The sequence below is a fragment of the Eptatretus burgeri genome, chromosome 3 (assembly GCF_056783735.1).
Source record: "Eptatretus burgeri isolate ZD-2024b chromosome 3, Ebu_testis_v1, whole genome shotgun sequence".
NCBI classification, from domain to species: Eukaryota; Metazoa; Chordata; class Myxini; order Myxiniformes; family Myxinidae; genus Eptatretus; species Eptatretus burgeri.
The window spans coordinates 125,395,043-125,418,472 of record NC_140963.1 but is presented as its reverse complement, the minus strand read 5'-3'; the positions used below and the strand labels follow the sequence as shown (position 1 = coordinate 125,418,472).

Below are 23,430 nucleotides of genomic sequence, written 5' to 3'. Positions count from 1 at the left end.
ATAGACACCCTATTTTTTAAGGACTACCATTTGAAAAATAATCGGTTTGCTGGTTTGTGCTGTGGAGAATCGCGTTGCAGACACACACACACACACACACACACACACACACACACACACACACACACACACACACACACACACACACACACACACACGGAAAACCCGATAAACTTCTCTCAATGCTCTTGTTTGACCACACCTCCTGAGCCACACAATATTTTTCATAAGACACACCCACGTTTCATAAGCCACGCCCACTTTCCTATTCCACTCCCACTTTTCATCAACCACATCCACTTTCCCTAAGCTCCGCCCACTTTCCTAAGCCCCTCATAAAAAATGACGGTAAATAGACACCCGATTTTTGAAGGACTACCATTTGAAAAATAAAACCTCAATCAAAAATCGGCTCGAGTAAAATTTTCTAAATATCTCGAAGTGTTTAATTCCGAAGTCTCGTTTCTCCACATTCAAAACTGAAGGACAAGTATTGAAAATACTGAACGTGGTTTTTCAGCCGCTGCACAGCAAAGGGTGGCTGGTAGGCAACGAAATTCAAACGCGCACATTCCCAGACCATATGGCACCTGTTGGCAAAGTTTCATCGAAAACGGTTCGCTGGTTCGTGTTGTGGAGCCTCACGTTGCAGACACACATACACACAGACAGACAGACGGAAAATCCGACAATAAGGGATATCTAGCATATATAGTGAATCCAACAGACAGAGAGACAGACAGACAGATAGACAGACACACAACAATAACGAATATAGTGGTCACTTATATTTTTCGTGAAAATATTTTTTCGTGAACCAAAAACATTTTGGATGGACGGACATGAACCAATTGCTTAACCCCACTTTTCATTTCGTGTGCATGGGGTATAAATTAATTTTGAGGAGCTTGAACATCTATCCTGCAATGTGAATGAAAAAGACATGTCGACACATCAAAAAAAGACGTGTGAACAGGTTGAGTGGAGATCTGGAGAGTCTGGGTGCTTTGGGGAATCCTGAAGAGTTGTGGTTTGTCTTCAAGACCACAATCCTTGATGTTGCCGGTGGATGTCTTGGAACTCACAGTAGGGTGAAGAAGAATTATATCTCTCAAGGGAAACTGGATACTATTGACCGGAGTCGCAGGCTCTGGCTTCATGGCAGAGCAGAGCTGTTCAGGGAGCTGAGGCGTAAAACTGTGCCTGCACTCAGGGTGGAGAAGGAGGCCTATGTGCGAGGAATCTGTGAGGGGGTAGAGCATCACCTGTGGGCAAGTGATTCTCATCCTGCTTACAGGGGAATTTGCACATTGCGTTCATCCAAGCCCGTCCCTCGGTGTACTGCAGTCAGAGCAGAGGGTGGTGGGTTCTTGACAGGAGTTCGACGTGAAGGACGGTTGGGCTGATTACTTTGAGCGGTTGTACCCGGCTGATCCAGCAGCTGTCGAGTTGGATGTCCGTGGTGTTACTTTCCCCATTGCTGACTCTCCAATCAACTGTGATCCACCGTAGTTTGTGGAAACACAGGCTGCGGTGAACCGGTTAAAATGGGGGTAAAGCTCCAGGAATCTGTGTCATCTATGCTGAACTTCTCAAGGCTGGTGGGAATTCTGCACTCGTGTCGTTGCATGCAGTTCTGTGCTCTGCCTGGAACAAAGGCATCATCCTAATTGACTGGAAGAGGGGCCTTGTTGTCCGTCTCTGGAAAGGAAAGGGTGATCGCCAGGACTGCAACAATTACCGAGGGGTGACACTGCTCTCAGTACTGGGCAAGGTCTTTGTTCAGATAATTCTTGATAGGGTTCACCATAATCTGCTTGAGCACCAGTGTCCAGAGCAGTTCGGCTTTACACCAAGGAGTTCAACGATTGACCGTATCCTTGCCCTTCGGGTCCTCACCGAACGCAGACGAGAGTTTCGGCAGGTGCTGCTTGCAGCCTATGCTGATCTCTGTAAAGCGTTTGATTCAGTTAATCGGGATGCCCTCTGGAGGATTCGTGGTCTTCGTGGGGTGCCACCAAAACTGATCGATCTGATGTCTGAACTATATTCTGGTACTGAGAGTGCTGTGAGATGTGGTGATACCATCTCTGACTTATTTCCAGTTGTTACTGGAGTTCATCAGGGGTGTGTACTGGCCCCCACACTTTTCACCGCATGAATGGACTGGATTCTGGGGAGGATGACAGAGAGATCATGCTGTGGTGCATCGTTTCGGAATGTCAAGGTCTGTGACCTTGATTTCGCAGACGATGCAGTCATCTTTGCGGAGACTTTAGATATCCTTTTAGGGGCCTGAGAGGTGTTGAAAGAGAAGTCGGAGCTGCTGGGATTACGGGTTTCCTTGGTCAAAACTAAGATCCAGCCTTTCAATGACATCTTGGATGCTGCTGTCTTGTCTGTACCTGTTTGCGGTGAAGATAGTGAGGTCACGGAGAGATTCATTTACTTTGGAAGTGAAATTTATGTCTCTGCTGGCTGTGAGCCAGAGCTCAATCGACGTCTGGGTTGGGCCTGGGGAGTCATGGATTCAATGGAATTTGGGGTGTGGCGTTGCTGGTGCCTGTGCAGGAGAACGAAAGTCCGAGTCTTCAGGTCCTTGGTGCTTCCAATCTTGCTCTATGGATGTGAGACTTAGACTATGACCAAGGATCTGAGATGATGACTTAATTCCTTTGGTAACAGGCCTTTTCAGAGAATCCTTGGCCATTGCTGATCGGACTTTGTGTCCAACGAGCGGTTGCTGAGAGAGACCCAAATGAAATTTGTTACCTGCATAGTCCGTGAGCATCAGCTGCGGCTGTATGGACATGTGGCTCATTTTCCTTACGCTGATCCTGCTCACTAAATTCTCAGCGAGGGAGCCTCATGAGTGGTGGAAGCCAACGGGCCGATGCCGTGCCTTGTGTTTGCAGAAGGTTGATCCGCATCTCAAGGAGATGGGGATGGGCCAGGCATCTGCCTGGGGGATGGCCAGACGGAGGCCCCTGGAGTACCTGCGGAAAGTGGATGCAGTGATGTGCTGCTCTGGCACATGCTCCCATACTTAACCTGACTTGACACATCAATGTACTTTTACGTGAATCACAATGATGTTACATTGTGTAACGGATCGCCAACTGGGAACTTTAACCTGGAAGACTAGCATGAGGAGCAGAGTGCGGAGAACATGAAATGGCAAACCCAAAGTTTATTTATCAATTGTAAATAATAAAAAGATGTAAAAACAGGTTAAAAACCAAGCCTCCGTGAAGGGTAGTTGCGAATGGCAATGCCAGTGGTTCAAGGGAAATTGTTATCGATTCATAATAATCCATACATGATTCAAGCTGATCCTTCAGCTAGGGGGGGGGGGCAATTGGATTCTCCTTGATGACATCAGCATGCACGATCCAAATGTTGGCACCACCTGTGACCATTCCATAACGACACTATGCCAGTCGGGCACAACTTTCCCCGATACCTGTCTTGGACCAGCGGCAATGTTTTGGATGTAAAATGGATCCCCAAATGCGAAATCCACATCTTCACATATTTTATTTGTTTATACTGTCTGGCCTCAACTGCACTATAAAATCCGGGCCACAGAAAAACCAACTGCTTCCTTTATGACCAACCCATGAGGACTGATGTGTTGTTCTACATTTGAACAAAAGCTTCGAGACCCAGGACAACACTTCCAACCTTAAGCATTTTTATTCCACACTTGAAAGTTTGGAAAATAGACTCGATTATTCCATCGGTTGCTGGGTGCTGCAGAAGCATGGAGATATGGGACATTCGATTTTGTAATGTTAACAGTTGAAATTAATCACTCATGCGGCAAGTGTTGCCAGTGATACGACATGATGCAGGGCTAGTTGTGAGTGTACAGGGCCCTATGCATTCTGTTGGAAATTGGTATAATATTGATCGCAATACTTCATCATTGTCCATGTTGAGCCACCGAACGTACCACCTGGAATATTCTTTCATGTGAGAAACACTTGGAAGCCCCACATCGAACTGGATCAAGATCTCCCTTCCATATGATGGAATGAAGATGTGTCAATCACCGTACTGAATATTTCATCAAGCCCCGTCATGTGCAATTTGACAAGATACTCGTTTATAGATAGTGTAGTCACCTTTGAGCAGTGTTGTCTCAGTTTTATTCTCAACCCGACTCCACTGTACACTGTCACCCTGGTGCTTCACAAGAAGGAAATTGTCTCGGGATCCCGGCTTAATGGTCCATCCGTCAGATGGACCATTAAGCCGGGATCCCATCTGCCAGCGTTTACTGGTGGATGTTAAAGATCTCACGATGTCTTTCACGGGAGTATGTTGTTGTGTTCCAGCAACCGGGTAAAAGTACAAATTCCTCCCCAACGCCTGGTAACTTTGCTCGTGTTATTATAGAACATCAACCGTGACAACGTTGACAGACTAAACACAAAGTCACACAGAAAAAGTTCACATCAAATTTTAAGTATTAGTACATCATCACACCCTTAAATGAACGAACACATAACACCTCAAAATAATGTATTATGACGACAAGTATACACTGTCGGCATGTGCATGTGTTATAAGAATGATGTGTGTGTATATATATATATATATATATATATATATATATATATATATATATATATATATATATATATATATATATATATATATATATATATATATATATATATATATATATATATATATATATATATACATACTATACACTATAGGCCTGTGCATGTGTTTTAAGAATCATATCTGCAGTATACACTCTTGGCCTGTGCATGTGTTATAAGAATGATATCTGCAGTATACACTATAGGCCTGTGCATGTGTTATCAGCATGATATCTATAGTATACACTATAGGCCTGTGCATGTGTTATAAGAATGATATCTGCAGTATACACTATCGGCCTGTGCATGTGTTATAAGCTTGATATCTATAGTATACACTATCTGCCTGTGTATATGTTATAAGCTTGATATCTATAGTATACACAATATGCCTGTGCATGTGTTATAAACATGATATCTATAGTATACACTATCGGCCTGTGTATGTGTTATAAACATGATATCTACAGGATACACTATAGGCCTGTGCATGTGTTATTAGCATGATATCTACAGGACACACAAAAGGCCTGTGCTTGTGTTATAAGCATGATATCTACAGGATAAACAACAGGCCTGTGCATGTCTTATAAGCATGATATCTAAAGTGTACACAATAGGCCTGTGCATGTGTTATAAGCATGATATCTACAGGATAAACAACAGGCCTGTGCATGTGTTATAAGCATGATATCTACAGGATAAACAACAGGCCTGTGCATGTGTTATAAGCATGATATCTACAGGATAAACAATAGGCCTGTGCATGTGTTATAAGCATGATATCTGCAGGATAAACAATCGGCCTGTGCATGTGTTATAAACATGATATCTACAGGATAAACAATAGGCCTGTGCATGTGTTGCAAGCATAATATCTATAGTACACACTATAGGCCTGTGCATGTGTTGTAAGCATGATATCTACAGAATACACAATAGGCTTGTGCATGTGTTATAAGTATATCTACAGGATACACAATAGGCCCATGCATGTGTTATAAACATGATATCTATAGTATACACTATATGCCTGTGCATGTCCTATAAACATGATATTTATCGTATACACTATCGGCCTGTGCATGTGTTATAAACATGACATCTATTGTATACACTGTCGGCCTGTGCATGTGTTACAAGCTTGATATCTATAGTATACACTATCGGCCTGTGCATGTGTTATAAGCTTGATATCTATAGTATACACTATCTGCCTGTGTATATGTTATAAGCTTGATATCTATAGTATACACTATCGGCCTGTGTATGTGTTATAAACATGATATCTATAGTATACACTATCTGCCTGTGTATATGTTATAAGCTTGATATCTATAGTATACACAATAGGCCTGTGTATGTGTTATAAACATGATATCTATAGTATACACTATCGGCCTGTGTATGTGTTATAAACATGATATCTATAGTATACACTATCTGCCTGTGTATATGTTATAAGCTTGATATCTATAGTATACACAATAGGCCTGTGTATGTGTTATAAACATGATAACTATAGTATACACTATCGGCCTGTGCATGTGTTATAAACATGATATCTATAGTATACACTATAGGCCTGTGCATGTGTAATTAGCATGATATCTACAGGATACACGATAGGCCTGTGCATGTGTTATAAGCATAATATCTGCAGGACACACAAAAGGCCTGTGCATGTGTTATAAGCATGATATTATACGGTTGTGGAAATTCGCAATACACCATAAAGGGTCCTCAGGTGAGATATATCGGGAAGTCCATGTGAAGTTAGCCCAAACCCGTTGTATAGAGGGAATATATGTGATCCATTCGGGCCGTGATTCTTGAGTTAGTCGTTTTTCTTTTGCTGTCGTTATTTTGGTGCAAGAACAACAACGAACATCGCCACAACAAACATCTCAACGATCAAGCCATTCACTACACGACGCCAACAATCACGCCATTCACACCACGACGCCACCTTCCACAACTACGCTACCACCATCTTCGCCACTCGCCATTTAACGAGCACCGTGTGGTCACGATCTCCGCGGGACAGATGAAAGGAGTGGAGTGGCAGCAGTAACAAGGGTGCGAAGGGGCATCTCCCGCTCAAAACTCCCGCTTAAATATCTCCCGCCAAGATCTCCCGCCCAAAACACCCGCGCAAATATCTCCCGCCCGAATCTTCCTTCCCTCGTCGTACGGCGCGTGGAGAAGAAAACCAACAATGCCTGTGGGGTTTTCCCACCATTTTTCCCCGCGCTTGGTGAGAAAAGGGGGAGGGGGTGGCGCGTCCTCTCCCGATCGGCGGATGCGCGGTGTGACGCGGCCGGGGGAGAGGAACGCCCCCCCTTCAAGGCATTTTCTGGAAGCGTCTCGAAGGAAGGAGGAGCCAAGAACGGGGCGGGGCGCTGGGCGGAGCCCGACCCAACAAAAGGCGTGGGCGTGGAGAGTCCCTGGTCGGTTGTTCCCTTGTCCCTGAATCAGAATTGTCGAGAGTCGTTGGAGAGTCCTTGCTCTTGGTTCGTTCGTTCGGAGGAAGAGGTTGAGGTTGAGGTTTTGTTCGTTCATTCCTGTCGGGCGGACGACACGTGCAGGCGCGAAGCACGAGCCCAGTGGACCACGCCGGAGGGACTCGGAGTTACGGTCGCCAAGGACTCGACACGCTCAGGGAAGTCGCGACTTCCATTTCTTTTGGGTTCTGTGTAAACGTGTGTGTGTGGCATCAGTCTGGTGAAGTAGAACTGTTTTAAGTGTTGCCGTGTGAATTGCATTATTCGGTTGTAGATCTGCGAGTGTCTCTTAGCTTGCTTTTATTGTGTTTTCTTGCTTGACCGAAATATACGTGCCTGCCGTGCTGCCGTGTGGTGCGGAATAAATGTGCTGGTCCAATTGTTCTCCGTTTTGCTGCGTCCTTTCCTTTGTTTGAATCTCCATCTTGCATCACGAAAGGGATTAATAGTGGGTTTTAACACCCGGTAAATAATCTGAACCGTCAAGGTCGACGATAACTCCGCTCGGTTATCCCTGAAGCACGGAACGAGCCGCTTAAGCGGTTCGTGTCCAGAGTCGACCTGTGGCGTGGTACAACTCCTCGGTACGCTATCCGCGCGGGTACTTAGGTAAATCGACCATTCGGAGATCAGACCCTATTTCGTGCAGGTAGAATGCGGACTGAGGTGTGGTGAGGTTAAACCCCCACCTGTGACTAGCTCCTGGCGTTGTTCCAAGAGGGTCACGACTAAATTGCACGTTCGGTGGGCGAAGTGGCCGCTATTGGTTAAAAGCGGTCGTTCACACGCCGGCGGGGCGCAAATTCGTTACAATATCTATAGTATACACTATTGGCCTGTGCATGTGTTATAAGCATGATATCTACAGGATACACAATAGGCCAGTGCATGTGTTGTAAGCATGATATCTACAGGATACACTATAGGCCTGTGCATGTGTTATAAGCATGATATCTACAGTATACACTATATGCCTGTGCATGTGTTATAAGCATGATATCTATAGTATGCACTATATGCCTGTACATGTGTTATAAGCATGATGTCTGTAGTATACACTATATGCTTGTGCATGTGTTATAAGCATGATGTCTGTAGTATACACTATATGCCTGTACATGTGTTATAAGCATGATATCTATGGTATACACTATCGACCTGTGCATATGTTATAAGCATGATATCTATAGTATACACAATAGGCATGTGCATTTATTATAAGCATAATATCTATAGTATACACTATATGCCTGTGCATGTGTTATAAGCATGATATCTGTAGTATACACTATATGCCTGTACATGTGTTATAAGCATGATATCTATAGTATACACTATCGACCTGTGCATGTTGTAAGCATTATATCTATAGTATACACAATAGGCCTGTGCATTTGTTATAAGCATGATATCTATAGTATACACAATAGGCCTGTGCATGTGTTATAAGCATGATATCTATAGTATACACAATAGGTCTGTGCATGTGTTATAAGCATGATATCATGTAAGCATCTGAAACACGTCGAGGTAATGTTTAGAGTACCCGAAACTTATTTCTAACCTATGAGTAACGTTTTGTAAGCACGCTACACGAACGTTGTTCACACTTCGCAACACGTTACTTGAAAGTTCCCCATACGTCGAAACACGTCAAAGTAATGTTTAGGGTACCCGTGACTTATTTATAACCTCTGAGTAACGTGCTTGGGAATTATTTGTAAAGCATGTCCGACGCACAAATACGTATGTAGACATATTTGACGTCTTCAGGACGACCACAGAACTTACTGAACGCGTTTCTAACTTTCAGATACCGTATAATGGTGTATTGGCAGCGATTAGGGGAATTGGTATATAAAAAGGAGCTTCACAGGAGGAACCCGTCTTTTTTTTAGACTTCGTGATGAGTACATGTCCATGTCATTCCGAGAGATGGAGGATACGGCAAGGCTGAGACGACAATACCTTCCTGTCCTCGAACATCAACATGACCTCATCGAGTTGACACTGCACCAGTTGCGTGCCAATAGAGCCGGGAGAAGAAGACGTGAACGGAGGAGAGGAACTGGGTCAGACCATGGATCGGGAGGCGACGCCATTACGGCATATATGACCAGTTCATGGTGGAACTCCGGAACGAGGACCATGCATCCTTCATCAACTTCCTATGAATGCCCCCAGCGATGTTCGACGAGCTGCTAGCCAGAGTGGGTCCAAGGATAACCAAGCAGTACACCTTCTACAGGGATCCGCTTGAGCCTGGCATGAGGCTGGCACTGAGCCTGCTGCTGTTGGTGCCGTGACTGCAGTGCTGTGGAAGCGATTTAACTCGTTCAATGAAAACGATTTCAATTGCCGAGCACCAGCGTCCAAAAACAATAGGCGAGTGACAGGCATTTATTAAAAGTGAAGTTGCAGCCGATGAATAGAAAACCTCACGTAATTGTCGACGATACGCTGCCACACTATGCATACGTTAGACTATCGTTGGGCATAGGTTGTGAACGCCTAAAACACGCTAATCAATCGTTGGTGTAACTTATCTATAAGTTATCGAAGCGTTCTGTGTTCATTACTCGTACATTATGCATTTGTCCAAGTCGTTTTGAATACTTTAAAAACTGAAACAAAAAAATAGTTCATCGTGGGAATGAGAAAAAAAAATAGCCGAAAAGATCATCGAACAATGGTGCAAAGTCTCCTATTCGTGGACGCAACGAGGATCCATCATCACCCACACCCTCCCCATCACGCTCATCTACTACTACTGGCATGGACCGACAACTACCAATACTACTACCACTACTACTACTACTACTACTACTACTACTACTACTACTCCGACTCCGGACACGCTCACCTAATACTACTACTATTGATACTATTGACATTGACATCTACTCAACATGGAGTCTGGAACACTGACAGGTTCCTCTTGTGAAGCCCATTTGTATATACCGATTCCCCTAAATGCTGCCAAATCGCCATTATACGGTAGATGTAAGTTAGAAACACGTTCAGTAAGTTCTGTGGTCGTCCAGAAGACGTCAATCAAATTTGTCTACATTACAACAATGTGCGTTTGAGATACGTTACATATAGGTTCAAAGCATGCGACACATGGCTTCAAAGTATGCTATTCCTAGGTTAAAAATTAAGTTTCGGGTATGCTAAACATTACCTCGATGTGTTTCGGCTTCTGAGTAACTTACAAGTAACGTGTGTCCGACGTGTGTCAACGATTGCGGAGTGTGCCGAGAACTTATGCCAGTGTATGCGGAACTTGTGAGCCATACGTCGAGTACGTCGTAAAATTTTCAGCATGCTTGAAATTTCACGACGTACTAGACGTACCACAGAATATAGCAGCATACTTCATCGTTTTTCAGCATGCTCCTAACGTATACACAACTTACCCATACCGTATTCGACGTGTGCCAGCGTTTTAGACACATTTTTCATAGGTCTGCATATGCTGGCTAAATCGTCAAGGTGTGACTGCGATGTTGACACTTCCAATTTTCAGGCGGTGATGATTTAAATCGGCGTGCGGCAGCTTTTTAATAGGCTACGCCACGTGATCGTCGGCGATACGTGCAGCGCGCTATGCCTAAGTTAAACTATCGTTGGGCATAGGTTGTGAACGCCGACAACAGGCTAAGCATTCGTTGGTATAAGTTATCTATAAGACAACGAAACGTTCTGTGCCCATAACTAATATGTTATGCATACGACGAACACGTTATGAATCCGACCAAAACTTAAAAAAAAAAACCCTCAAAACTTCAGCGTACGCCAACGTTTTACATACATTTTTATACGTTGCCATTGCTGGCTAAAACGTCAAGGTGTGACAGCGCCTTTAACACAGTTTTAGGAGATGCCATGTGCTGACTTTGTGATGTTCTCGAAGGCTATGAAAATACATGGCTCTTCCTGTAGGTAGCATCGGCTCACCAGGCACATACTTTGGAGAGATCACGTTTAGATAACGCAGTTCATCCAATCCCCGTGTTCCTGCACCACCACTGTACAAGGTCAGCACAAATTTCTCTCAACAGATAAAGTCACAACAGAGATCAACAGATAAACATCTTGGATTGCATTCTTTGATGTTGTCATGTCCCCAAATTTCAGTACCATACATCTGCTCTCCATTTCTGTGATGACTGGAGCACTTTCAGTTGTTTCATTTTATCTATGCCACACAAAGCTGATGTGGTATCACATTGTGACATAGCATGGGTAAATGGAAGACACAAACACAACTCTCTCCCTCACACTTCCTTTGCGACTTTGAAGGATATGGTTTGATGTCTTGTCTGAAAAGAATATATCAGTAGAACTGCTAGAATGGTAGAGTAGCAAGATCAAAATATCTGTGTCATCTGCAATGACAATCACAACTCTCAGAGTTTATGGCAGTTCATTTCTATGATATAGCATGATATTTGATATAGCATCACAGAACAGTGCCTTCCTCACAATTACAACATCTGCATCGCATTCTTCACCAGCATGTTCCACTTGAATCCCAGCTTCTGTTAGATGATTTGCTGAGCAATTTGATGAAATTTTGTTCATTTCACTTATTTGAGAGAAAGGCTGTCTGGTTTCCTGAATCTGACCACAATGTTTAGGACACGTTTGTTGAAGGCGGTGGTGCTTCTGCTCAGGAACCTTGGTTGTAATGGTACCATAACTGTCAAAGATCACCCACAAGGGAACTCCAGGTCTTCTGTAATGCACCACAGTCACCATAAAGGAATCAAACACTGATTTCATTGTCTCAACCTTATGCCATTGAATGTGGTGTTGCAGTGCGCAGCCATCAAGCGCTCAACTAGCAGAGTCTTCAGTTCTTCGGTGAACAATATCATTGCTCATTTGAACCATATACTTTGCCAGTTGTGATTTTTGACACTGTCTCATGCTGCCATCATCTTGGAAAAGTGCATGGAGATACTGTTGCAAGTTCACATGAAAATACACTTTGATCTGCAGGTGCACTCATGCAAGCAGTGGAGAGCAAGCGATTCTAGGTGCTACTCAGAGGACTTGTGTATTTCTTCATCACAAACTTTGACAGCCTTTTGCAACAAATGTTGTTGCCTGCTCTGACATCCTCATAGTAACAGCTCCAAACTTTTTATCATATCTCGCATTTCTGTTATTTTTCTGACCAATGCTTCCAGCAGCATCAAAATTAACACTGTGATGTGCAATCAGTCCTGTGGAAATGTTTTTCAGCTCTGTTTTACACAAATTTGAAGCACAACATCACAGATCTGTTGGTGCATGTTTACATCATTTCTGATGCATCCACTGTGACTTCCTGTCAAATTCCTGTGCACTTGAGCTATGGTGGCCGACAAGTGATATGAGTCGGATAAAAACCAGTTGGTGTCAAAGCCACCCAATGCTCGCCTGTTTATACATTTATCGTTTATAAAAGACAAGTCTAATAATTAATATTTTTTATAATTCTCTAACAATTTTTTTTTTGGGGGGGGGGGGGGGGTTGGAAATCACTTAAAGCATGTAGAAATGCAAAAAAAAAAAAAATTCTCTAACAATTTTTTTGGGGGGGGACCCAAGTCCAAAATCTAATGGCATGATCCTTGGACCATACCTAAACCCCCCCACCAAGTTTCGTCGAAATCCTAATCACTTAAAACATGTAGAAATGCAAAAAAAAAGGAAATCGAAATTTTGTTGAAAAAAAAGTTACAAATTTTTTTTTTCTCTAACAATTTTTTTTGGGGGGGGGGGTTGGAAATCACTTAAAACATGTAGAGATGCAAAAAAAAGAAATCGAAATTTTATTGAAAAAAAAAGTTGCAAAAAGTTTTTTTCTTGAACAATTTTTTTTTGGGGCGGGGGGTTGGAAATCACTTAAAACATGTAGAAATGCAAAACAATTTTTTTTTCTCTAATTTTTTTTTTGGGGGGGGGGGGGTTGGAAATCACAAGACATGTAGAAATGCAAAAAAAAAAATTTCTCTTAACATTTTTTTTTTTTTTGGGGGGGGGGGGGGTTGGAAATCACTTTAAACATGTAGAAATGCAAAAAGAAGAAATCGAAATTTTGTCGAAAAAAAGTTGCAAATTTTTTTTTTCTCTAACAATTTTTTTTTGGGGGGGGGTTGGAAATCACTTAAAACATGTAGAAATGAAAAAAAAAATTCTCTAACAATTTTTTTTTGGGGGGGGGACCAAGTCCAAAATCTAATGGCATGATCCTTGGACCATACCTAACCCCCCCACCAAGTTTTGTCGAAATCCGTCAAGGAGTTTTTCCGTAATACAAAAAATTTAACATTTTCACACTCACGCTCACGCTCACACTGACGCTCACGCCGGGGGTATCGCTATAGCTCTCTGTTCTTCGAACGGGCGAGCTAAAAAACGAATTATAATAAATAAAACAATTACTGAATTGAACATTATTGGATTCAATTAAAATACTGGTATATTTTGGAACAAAACGGTGTACAACGCGTTCATATGATCATTAAAATCAAGTGTCTACACTTATTTACATGAACATACCCAAAAATACTGATATAATTTTTCTGCAGATGCAGGACAATCCAACAATCATATAAAGCATTTCGCACCAAAAAAAGGTTATTTTTGAAAATGTCTGTGTTGCGCCATTTCCATGTCAATTTTCAAGTCAAAAAGAAAAAAAATTATGAGAAAGTGAAGAACGTACTATCGCGTCCGAGCATTTTTTTAAAACGGAATTACTCAGAGCTATGACCTTACGGCCCGAGAGATGGTCCAGGCGGTCTTTTATTACGCATCGCCTTCAATATTTACTCTTTACCATTCCCCAAGGTTGCCAAAATTAACTGAAACGACGGCAAACCCACATGGAAAACGGATGGCTGAAACACGCCCTTACCTTTTAAAAGATTTATTTTTATAATGAGAAGCACAAGGAAGATGGTTCACAAGACGCTATGATAACAGAACAAACCAAGCGAGTCAAAAAATGACTCAAAAAGGAGAATGGGCTGCACAAACTTGTATGCAATGAGGAGAAATAAAAGCTCAAATCCGAACCCATTAGGTGCCTCAGATCGCACGATTACTCCAACACAATAATGCAGGCGGGACTTCCCTTTTCTTTGATGCACAGGGTGTACACAGTTCAACACAATAGTGTCCGCAATAGAGACCAAGAGGAAAATGAGAGCCAGTAATGAGCAGGGCCAGCGATGAGTCTGCCTTCAACTTGGCCACATGGTCCCTTTTTGTCCTTTTTACGTGGAGGCCTCTTGGCCCTCTAAGAACCCAAGAGGTGATCCCAGCTTGGGTCGATCCCACTCGAGAGTTCTCCTCCAAGCGAGGTCTCCGTCCTTGCACACGAGCCTCTGTTTTCTCCAGTGGAATCACGAGCCTCGACTTGTCCTTCCTCACTCTCCTGGTGACTCTCGTCTCGGCTCTCCAGTTGTCTCCCTGGACTCTCGTCTCGACTCGCATGCTTCTCTTCTGTCCTCAGTGACAGAAAAAAGTCCTCAGGGATCCTCCAGGGGGAAAGTCCTGAAATCATGGAAATCCAATATGGCCGCCACCCGGCTTCGGGGAAAATGAGAAAATTGTAAAGATTGATATTTTAAAATGTAAATATATGTTTTTCTGCATTCTAATTGTTTTGAGTTATGGTCAGTATATTGATATACAAGAATAATTTTTAAAAAGTGAAATGTATTGAGGGTAAAATAAAAAATTATAGCTTTTTTGTCCAAAAATGTCAATTTTTTGTCCTGAAAAAAAAAAATTGCCTGATACTGATTTTGGCTCCTGGACCAAAAAAAAAAAAGAAATGTTGAAGACACAAGATGACATCAAGTCTATGGCAATACAATATAATTATGTAAATCATTGAAACATGACAAAATTCACAATTCCACTCGGGGCAATCACATCTGCCTGACGAAGGTTTCGAAATGAAAATGAAAATTCGCATTAAACACAGAAACTACATCCATTATAAACTTACTATACATGTTGAGAAAAATCAAGTGTATGAAAGTTAAAACTCGACAATGTCGTCATCATCCTCATCATTGTCACTTGGAGTGTTTGTGCAGCCAGAGCCCCTGCAGTTTCCACAAGCTGGAGTGCACTCGATGTTGTGCTTCTTGCATGTGCATGTCATGGTGCTACATTCAGCCTGGCAGTTGCACCTAATGACACGTAACATCTTTTCAGGAGCTGGAGCTATTGATGTCTGATGTGGCACAAAACCCTCGTCACACTTCTGCCAACCCCAATCTGTGGAAGAAGTATGCAAGTCTGACGTCTTGAAATGAATCAAAGACCACCTTCAGAAGCATGCTGAGTCTGCAAAGATATCTTCTAGAACTTCAGCGCTCTGGGTTCAGTATATGGAACATGCTAGACATTCTACGCAAATACATCCAGGCAGAGCGCACTGGGAACTGGGCACTACATCTACAAGCCATCCAGGAAATGCTGCATTAACTGGCAGCCTCGGGCCACAACCTGTATGCCAAATCTGCGAGGGTGTATCTGCAGCAGATGTCCAACCTCAAAACTCAACATCCCAATGTCCAACAACGTTTTGATGAGGGGTTCCATGTGGTTCGACGAAGTGATCGCCTGTGGGCAGGTCTTTCATCTCACCTGATCATCAAACAAGTTCTGATGGGAAGATTGAAGACCAGCAGGGGGCTCACACGAGGTCGAGGAATGACAGAGCAACAATGGCTGGTGTGGCTACTATCAATGCCTGCCTGTGCAGAAATAAACCAGGCAATGCAGGAGCTCACAGGTGTGAACTACAACACTGGAGAGCAGAAGAAGGACATGACCAAGGCAAGAGAATCTCGTGACTGGAAGGACACACTATCAGCTCTTCAGTATTTACAGGAACGGAATCCGTTCAGTAGTGATCCACGTCTGAGGAACATTACCACTGGAGCTCATGCACACCCCACCATCAGCATCGATACAGCACATGCTGTAGGAGCCAAAATATTGAAATCTATGGATGTTAAAACCCATGCCGAGTACACATTTAAGAGGAAAGACCAAGTTGTCACCCTCGGCATGAAGTCATCTGTCAAGATTGATGGAGAGCAAATCCAGGTTGACCCACAACTCCTCTTCCAGAGACTGATCACTTTTGCACAGACAGCAGAAGAACTGGAGTCGGCCTTCAAATATGAACTGTGCAGCTATCCACCAGCCCTCTTTGATTCCTCTCTTCAGCTCCGAGAAGCACACAAGCCAGTCTTTGCTGATGCCATCTGGGATCTTCTTGGATCCAATGTCCCAGCCGATATCCCCAATGATGGGCAACAGTATGTTTTGGATGGCAGGGCACTTGTTCAACGCATTCCATGGTCTCGTGGATCTACATACAGATACATATGCCACCAGTACACTGATTATGTAACGAAGAAGTACGGAGACATGGCACACCAACACGAAGGACATGACACACCAGAGACGGTCTAAAGGGAATGTTGGCACTACTGTGACATTTACAGCTGACATGCGTCTCACAATGAAGAAGGAACAGTTTCTTGCCAATAGGCAGAATAAACAGCGATTCATTTGTATGTTGAGTGAAGAGCTTCAGAACAAGAACTGTGAGACACACTATGCCTCAGGGGATGCTGATCTCCTGATTGTACTGAAGGCCGTGCAGTCTGCTACTGTCACCAACACTGTGTTAGTTGGTGATGACACAGACCTCCTCATCCTCCTATGCTACCATGCAAGCTTAGAATCCCATGACCTCTTCTTTTGTCCCGAGCCAAAGAAGAACACGAAGAAGCCTCGCATCTGGAACATCAAGGCTACAAAGAAAATGATTGGTACAGACATATGCAAGCACATACTGTTTCGACATGCAGTTCTTGGGTGCGACACAACATCACGTCTTCATGGGATTGGAAAGGGAGCGTCCCTCAAAAAGTTCAAAGCAAACAACACATTCCGTGAGCACGCCAAGGTTTTTGATACATATCCAGCTTCCGTATGTGATGTGGCAGATGCAAGAGAAAAAACATTGGTGATAATCGACAATGGAAAGTCAACTGACATCCTGGACACCCTCCGGTATCAGCGGTACTGGGACAATGTGGCTTGGAGCTCCTCTCACGTGCAACCACAGACGTTACCACCAACATCAGAAGCAGCAAAGTATCACAGCCTGCGCGTGTATCTGCAAGTCCAAGAATGGAAGGGATTTGCAGATGAACTTCTTCCACAGACTGGAGTTGGCAGAAGTGTGACGAGGGTTTTGTGCCACTTCAGACATCAATAGCTCCAGCTCCTGAAAAGATGTTACGTGTCATTAGGTGCAACTGCCAGGCTGAATGTAGCACCATGAGATGCACATGCAAGAAGCACAACATCGAGTGCACTCCAGCTTGTGGAAACTGCAGGGGCTCTGGCTGCACAAACACTCCATGTGACAATGATGTGGATGATGCCGACATTGTCGAGTTCTAACTTTAATATGCTTGATTTTTCTCAGCATGTATAGTAAGTTTATAATGGATGTAGTTTCTGAGTTTAATGCGAATTTTCATTTTCATTTCGAAACCTTTGTCAGGCAGATGTGATTGCCCCAAGTTGAATTGTGAATTTTTTCATGTTTCAATGATTTACATAATTATATTGTATTGTCATAGACTTGATTTCATCTTGTGTCTTCAACATTTCTTATTTTTTTGGTCCAGGAGCCAAAATCAGTATCAGGTAAATGTATTTTTTTTCGGGACCAAAAATTGACATTTTTGGACAAAAAAGCTATAATTTTTTATCTTACCCTCAATACGTTTCACTTTTTAAAATAATTATTCTTGTATATCAATATACTGACCATAACTAGAAACATTAGAATGCAGAAAAACATATATTTACATTTTAAAATATCAATCTTTACAATTTTCTCATTTTCCCCGAAGCCGGGTGGCGGCCACATTGGATTTCCATGATTTCAGGACTTTTCCTCCGGAGGATCCCTTTGGACTTTTTTTCTGTCACTGAGGACATATCCAGGAATCAAAATCTGTTGTTTGCTTTTGTTGCAATTTGTGGCAGGTCATCCGACATTTTGACTGCACTACATGGCAATCAAACCGATGTGAAACACATGGATCATACTACGCTTTCCACAGTCGAGCTATGGATCACTCCCCCTCTTCCATGTAACAATATGTTCGTGCAAGAATTGTGAAAAGACAAAATGATGAAGTTAACATGAAATATATCGACAAGGAAGGACAAATCAATTGTGAAAAGTGGACAAGGAACAACGTTGGGATACAATTTGAGAGCAAAAGTATGAATATTGAAGTAAGGGCAAAGATTCTTGAAGTGGAGAGAAACAAAGATTAATTGAATCAGATGGCTAACATGATGGCCGAACCTACCCTGGGTTTGAATCCCGATCCAGCTATAAACTGCCATCCCGTTGTTTCACAGGTGGGGTGGCTCATTGATATGTGTGTGCCGTCCCTCGGATTGGACGTTTAACAAGCTCCCCATCTGCCAGCATTCCTTAGTGGGCATTAAAGATCCCGTGTCGTCCTTCGCCAAGAGTAAGCGAACTATCGCTGACACCATTAACAAATTCCACCCCTGACCTGCAGAGGGCACTGTATCAGCGGCACAGCCGTGCCACTCAGCCTTGTGCTGCACACAAATGAAGAAGATTGAATCATCAAATGTAATGTTGAAGATCTTTTGTAAAAGAAGTCCTCGAATATAATCTTGTTTTAAGGTCTGATCTGATCTGATCTGATTAAACGCATTGCCCATAAACACGATGCAAAAACGAAGACAAAGACCTATTGCAGGAAACAGGTCAGCAAATGGTCAACTGGCTGTTGGACAGATGGCTAGTCTCTGGGAATGCTACAGTGCCTTAGGGAAAAGGCTTCATCAGTTTATGAGGCTTTCCTCATGCTATTTTAATCAGCTCTCATCGGACTGGGAGCAGCTGACTTACAAGATAGGACAAACTATACATTTCATTGACAGCAAAGGCAACAGTGTACGGATGTTTCAGAAGCCATGAAAAGGCTAAGCACACGAGATAACATCAAAAGTAATACAGTGGTCAATTCCTCTCATCAGGACCACACTCAAAACTATTTAGCTAAGAGTTATTGTTAAAAATGGTCCCAAATTGAGGGAAGCGAAGAGTAGTCGAGCCCGGTCCGTAATTTAATGGGAGACCTCCATGGTGTACTGCCTGTTGTATGGTCCCCAAATGTTCATCTTCGACATGTCTGGTCATTAATGTGTTCCTGTGCAGAAGCCTGATGAAAATTATTGCTGTACTCACCCATCTCCACGAAAGTGCCCAGGTCCTCTGAGGTCTATAGAAGAGCAGAGATTCTGTGCTACCCACCTCCTCCCTCCCCCCCCATCCTCGCAAAGGCCTGATGTTTGCCTCCGGTGCAACACAGGATAGCACTTTTAACCTTATTAAATTTCAAGTGAAAATGAATGATTGTTTCCAGCACTTCTAACGTCTGATTCTTCAGCACGTTCACCGATCATAATATGCCAATTCTCTAAAATTAGCCTTTTCAACACCTTGATTTTCAAATGGTTTGATGTTCTCCTCCAGAAGGAACCTAATGATGCTCCTCTGTTCAACAGCACATGTGACTACATTGGCTGCCATCTTGGTTTTACCAGAGTTCATGTCACTTCTTGTATAACTTGCTCAGGCTATAGGTAATGTCGTTGTACAATATTTCAGAACTGAAATATTATTTTGACACAATCTCCAATAAAGAGTGCACCTCAACCTTGAACAACCTCAGACTTAATAGAAGGACAATTTTTTCTGTATTTAAAGTGCATGAAGTTGAAAGTTCATTATATAATGATAGATTATTATGATTACCGGGATATTCTGTAGTCGTTGGCCAGCATGCCAGACTTGAGTTGCTCTCTGTCATTTTTACATTTGGCCGGCAGAGGTTTTACGACTGCAATTCAAGAGGTAGTGGGCTATTTCTTAGCTTTAATAATTGTGGAGGGCATTTTGGCAATATGGCATGAAGTTGTGGAGACCAAGTTACAATGTACACTTTGCATAGGAGTTGGGAGTTGTGGGGGTGCTGAGTGGGGGATTCAGGTTGTTGTGGAAAAGGGAAGGAGTGATGAAGTACGGTATTTCAAAAATTGGTGGGCGATTCATCAATGTGACTGCTGTCCTACAGATGGAGGTTAAACTGGGCATCCCATCTGCCAGCATTAATTAGTGGACGTTAAAGATCCCATGGTGTACTTCATGTGGAGGAGGCGAGTTATGACTGGCACCCTGACCAAATTACAAATTCCTGCCAACTTCAGTCGAACGTCAGGCCTACGCAGTCGGTTCATCAAGGAATTGGTCCAACAATGTTTTCTGGCCAACCTCACACAAGAAGGTGGGGATAATTGGGGCCATTAAAATAAGTATTCATAGGAATAAATCTTCCCTGGAGTTCTATCTAGCCTTCAACAGTCACCTTATGGATAAGTATCTGCCAACGTTTCTCTGCTGGGGAATTTTTGCTTACCAAGTGGATACAGCCGGCGTAGCAGGGTGACAGGTAGGTGAGACCATCAGCACCGCAGAGTAACTTGGAGGCACTTGACTCGCAGCCACACTCCATGTTGCATGGGGCTTGCTCCCCAATGGGCCACTCACCATTGGACCTGTCATGGATAAAAACAGCGAACAAACGACACGTGATAGAGAGAACGATATCAAGGGAGGAATGACTATTACCGAACAAGTTGGAGATTATTATTGCTCCAAAATACCGAAAAACCTGAAAAGTGACCACAAAATCATGATTTGAAGACGGTGCAAAGCATAACATGGACTCATCACAACATATCACAACATTTTCAGCATCAGAAACTGGTTTTTAATGATATGTATGATAAATAGGAATCAATAATTCATCTGACAGGTAATTCATAACGTTGATAAGACCTGATCTATTTGCATGGTTTATAATGTGCTACAAGTTAAACTTTGCTCTCATTCACATCAATTCTATAAAAAATAAGCGAGAAAAATAAGAGTTGGTCGAAGAAAACATACAAACAAATATCACGTGACTAGTTTTGATCAATCACCTAGCGTCCGAGCGACAAAGTAAGCTGTGAACAGGTGATTGGTGGGTGACTGTAGGAGAGGAAGAAGGGAGGAGGGGGGGGGGGGGAGATGACAAAAACCTTCAGATGCCTAAACACCAATTTCAAAAATATTGCACCCAAAATTTCAAAGCATCATTTATTAATGGGAAAGAACATACACCTCTGTAATATCACTAAAAAAAAACAGCTTAAGAGGAAGGCAACAGTTTGGCCAAGAGATAAGGGGTTAAACTTCACGTACACTGGACTTGGAGTAAGACTGTACCAGAAACATGGAAGACTGAAAACATATCCAGCCAGAAGCATCACGTACACCAAACGACCTTCTATTCCACTGAACGTGGTCTCGTATCAATTAATTTTCAGGTCATACGATCTCGAATTTGATTCTGAGTGCAAGGCTTGAGTTCTGCATCTGTGCCAAGTGCGGCAATATAGGTAGCTGGGTTAAGTGCGAGACTCCAGTCATACTGTTACGAATCTGGAAGCCATGAGCACTCAACATACAGGTCTTATAGATCAGTTATTTCGTTAAGTATATGTGTATAGTTGGAATCCATTCCCTTTGTTTAATGGGTGATTAAATGTTCCTGCGCAGCGGAGTTATTTTGATAGTCAGGGTTTTCTTTTACATCTTAACTACAACAACAACAACAACTACCTACCTCCGTGTAGTCCATGTGTAATTGATTCATTAAATTTTGCAGTACATTGGGAAGACAATTTAAAATTAAGGCACAGTTATATGTTTACATATAACGGTAATATAAAGATCAAAAAGTACAAAAATAAGTACTCACAGATTGTAGACAGTGGGGTAGTGACTGTTGAGGCCTGCCACCGGGCCTGTTCCACAGCCAAAATATATCAATGGAGTCATAATGCTGATGGAAAGTATGCTCACAATGATGGTGAAACGAGAAGCACCCAATGAGTTCAGGGAGAACCAGCGCATAAGCACACCACCCAGAAATATGCCCAAACAAGCAGAGGGCACCACTGCCAGGCCTGGGACACAATGCATGAGTGGAGAGGCATAAGGTGAAGTCTTTGTTGGTGTAAAGGGACAAGGTGATGAGTTGGTGTGGCATTGTGTCACAGTTGGGGTCCTTGAAAATAACATGCAAACTGTGGTTTCAGACATTTCAAAGGTTTTCAAAATAAAGTAGAAGAGAACAGGGTAGTCTGGATCTATACAGGCTAGTTCAATATTTTCTTAATACGTGACTTTTTAAATGATGTAATCCACCCCAGAATGCTCGGTGTGCATGCGCAGAAACCCCGAGCAATGAACACCATCAGGGTGGCCGAACGTATGCGTGCCAGACAAGCATTGCAACATAAAATGGCTCACAAAGCTTCTGAAAGAAGCCAAAAAGATTTGAAAAAGCACCTGTGAGAAAGGGATGTGCCTTTACACAACAAAAGACTTGGAGAACTTTCTGATCAACTCGCTCAAAAAGTTGATATCTTGCAGCCCTTACATCAAAAACTCCTGATGACGTGGGCCCCTGCAATGCCTGCTGTGGACCGGCATGCTATACGAAGAGAGGCTGGAACTGGTGGGGGAGGGAGCAATTGACCCTCCTGCCTTTTTCGGGGGGGGGGGGGGGGCGAGGTGGGCGGCAGAAAGTCCCTCATCACCTGGATTCCCAAAAAAGTCTGACGACATTGCTGAAATGATAGAGTGAAATAAGTTTCTAAAATGCATCATATCCATTGACTGTCAATAATTTTGGCCTCGCAAGTCTTTCAGAGCCATAATGAGGCAGACCTCTAAATTTCCTCAAAAGGATGCGCCGATTGCAATTTGTCCTGTATTTAGTCAATTTTCACAGCAATAATACACCACACGTATCTTAACAGTGAATGATGCGACCTGACAAGCCTACAGCTGCCTTAGATTTATGTAGGATAGCGATAGTGCTTTGCAGTACACTACCACTAATTTATACGATTGATAATTTTCAGTGTTGCGAATCATTAAAATAATCTCACCGCACATGGACGGAACACTTTTTGGGACCTTTTGGGGGTGTAACAGAGACTGGAGCACTTCTGTTTTGATCATGAGTGTCATTGATCTATGTTTAATTCCTATGTCACGTTTTAGTTTGATTTGCGACCTTGATTTCTTCTTAAATTTGTAA

The 23,430-nt window shown here is 42.8% G+C and overlaps 1 protein-coding gene across 4 annotated transcripts in view; it reads right to left on the bottom strand.

Annotated features, from left to right (window-relative positions):
* Nucleotides 1-23,430, bottom strand: part of SLCO3A1 (solute carrier organic anion transporter family member 3A1) — a 135,446-nt gene that overhangs the window by 32,032 nt on the left and 79,984 nt on the right. For all 4 annotated transcript variants that reach the window (XM_085875482.1, XM_085875485.1, XM_085875484.1 and 1 more), the window contains 2 exons: nt 22,081-22,288; nt 20,692-20,830 (listed from right to left, as the gene is read on the bottom strand). In XM_085875482.1, the coding sequence (XP_085731608.1) occupies nt 20,692-20,830; nt 22,081-22,288 (347 nt within the window). The remainder of the gene's footprint in view (nt 1-20,691; nt 20,831-22,080; nt 22,289-23,430) is intronic.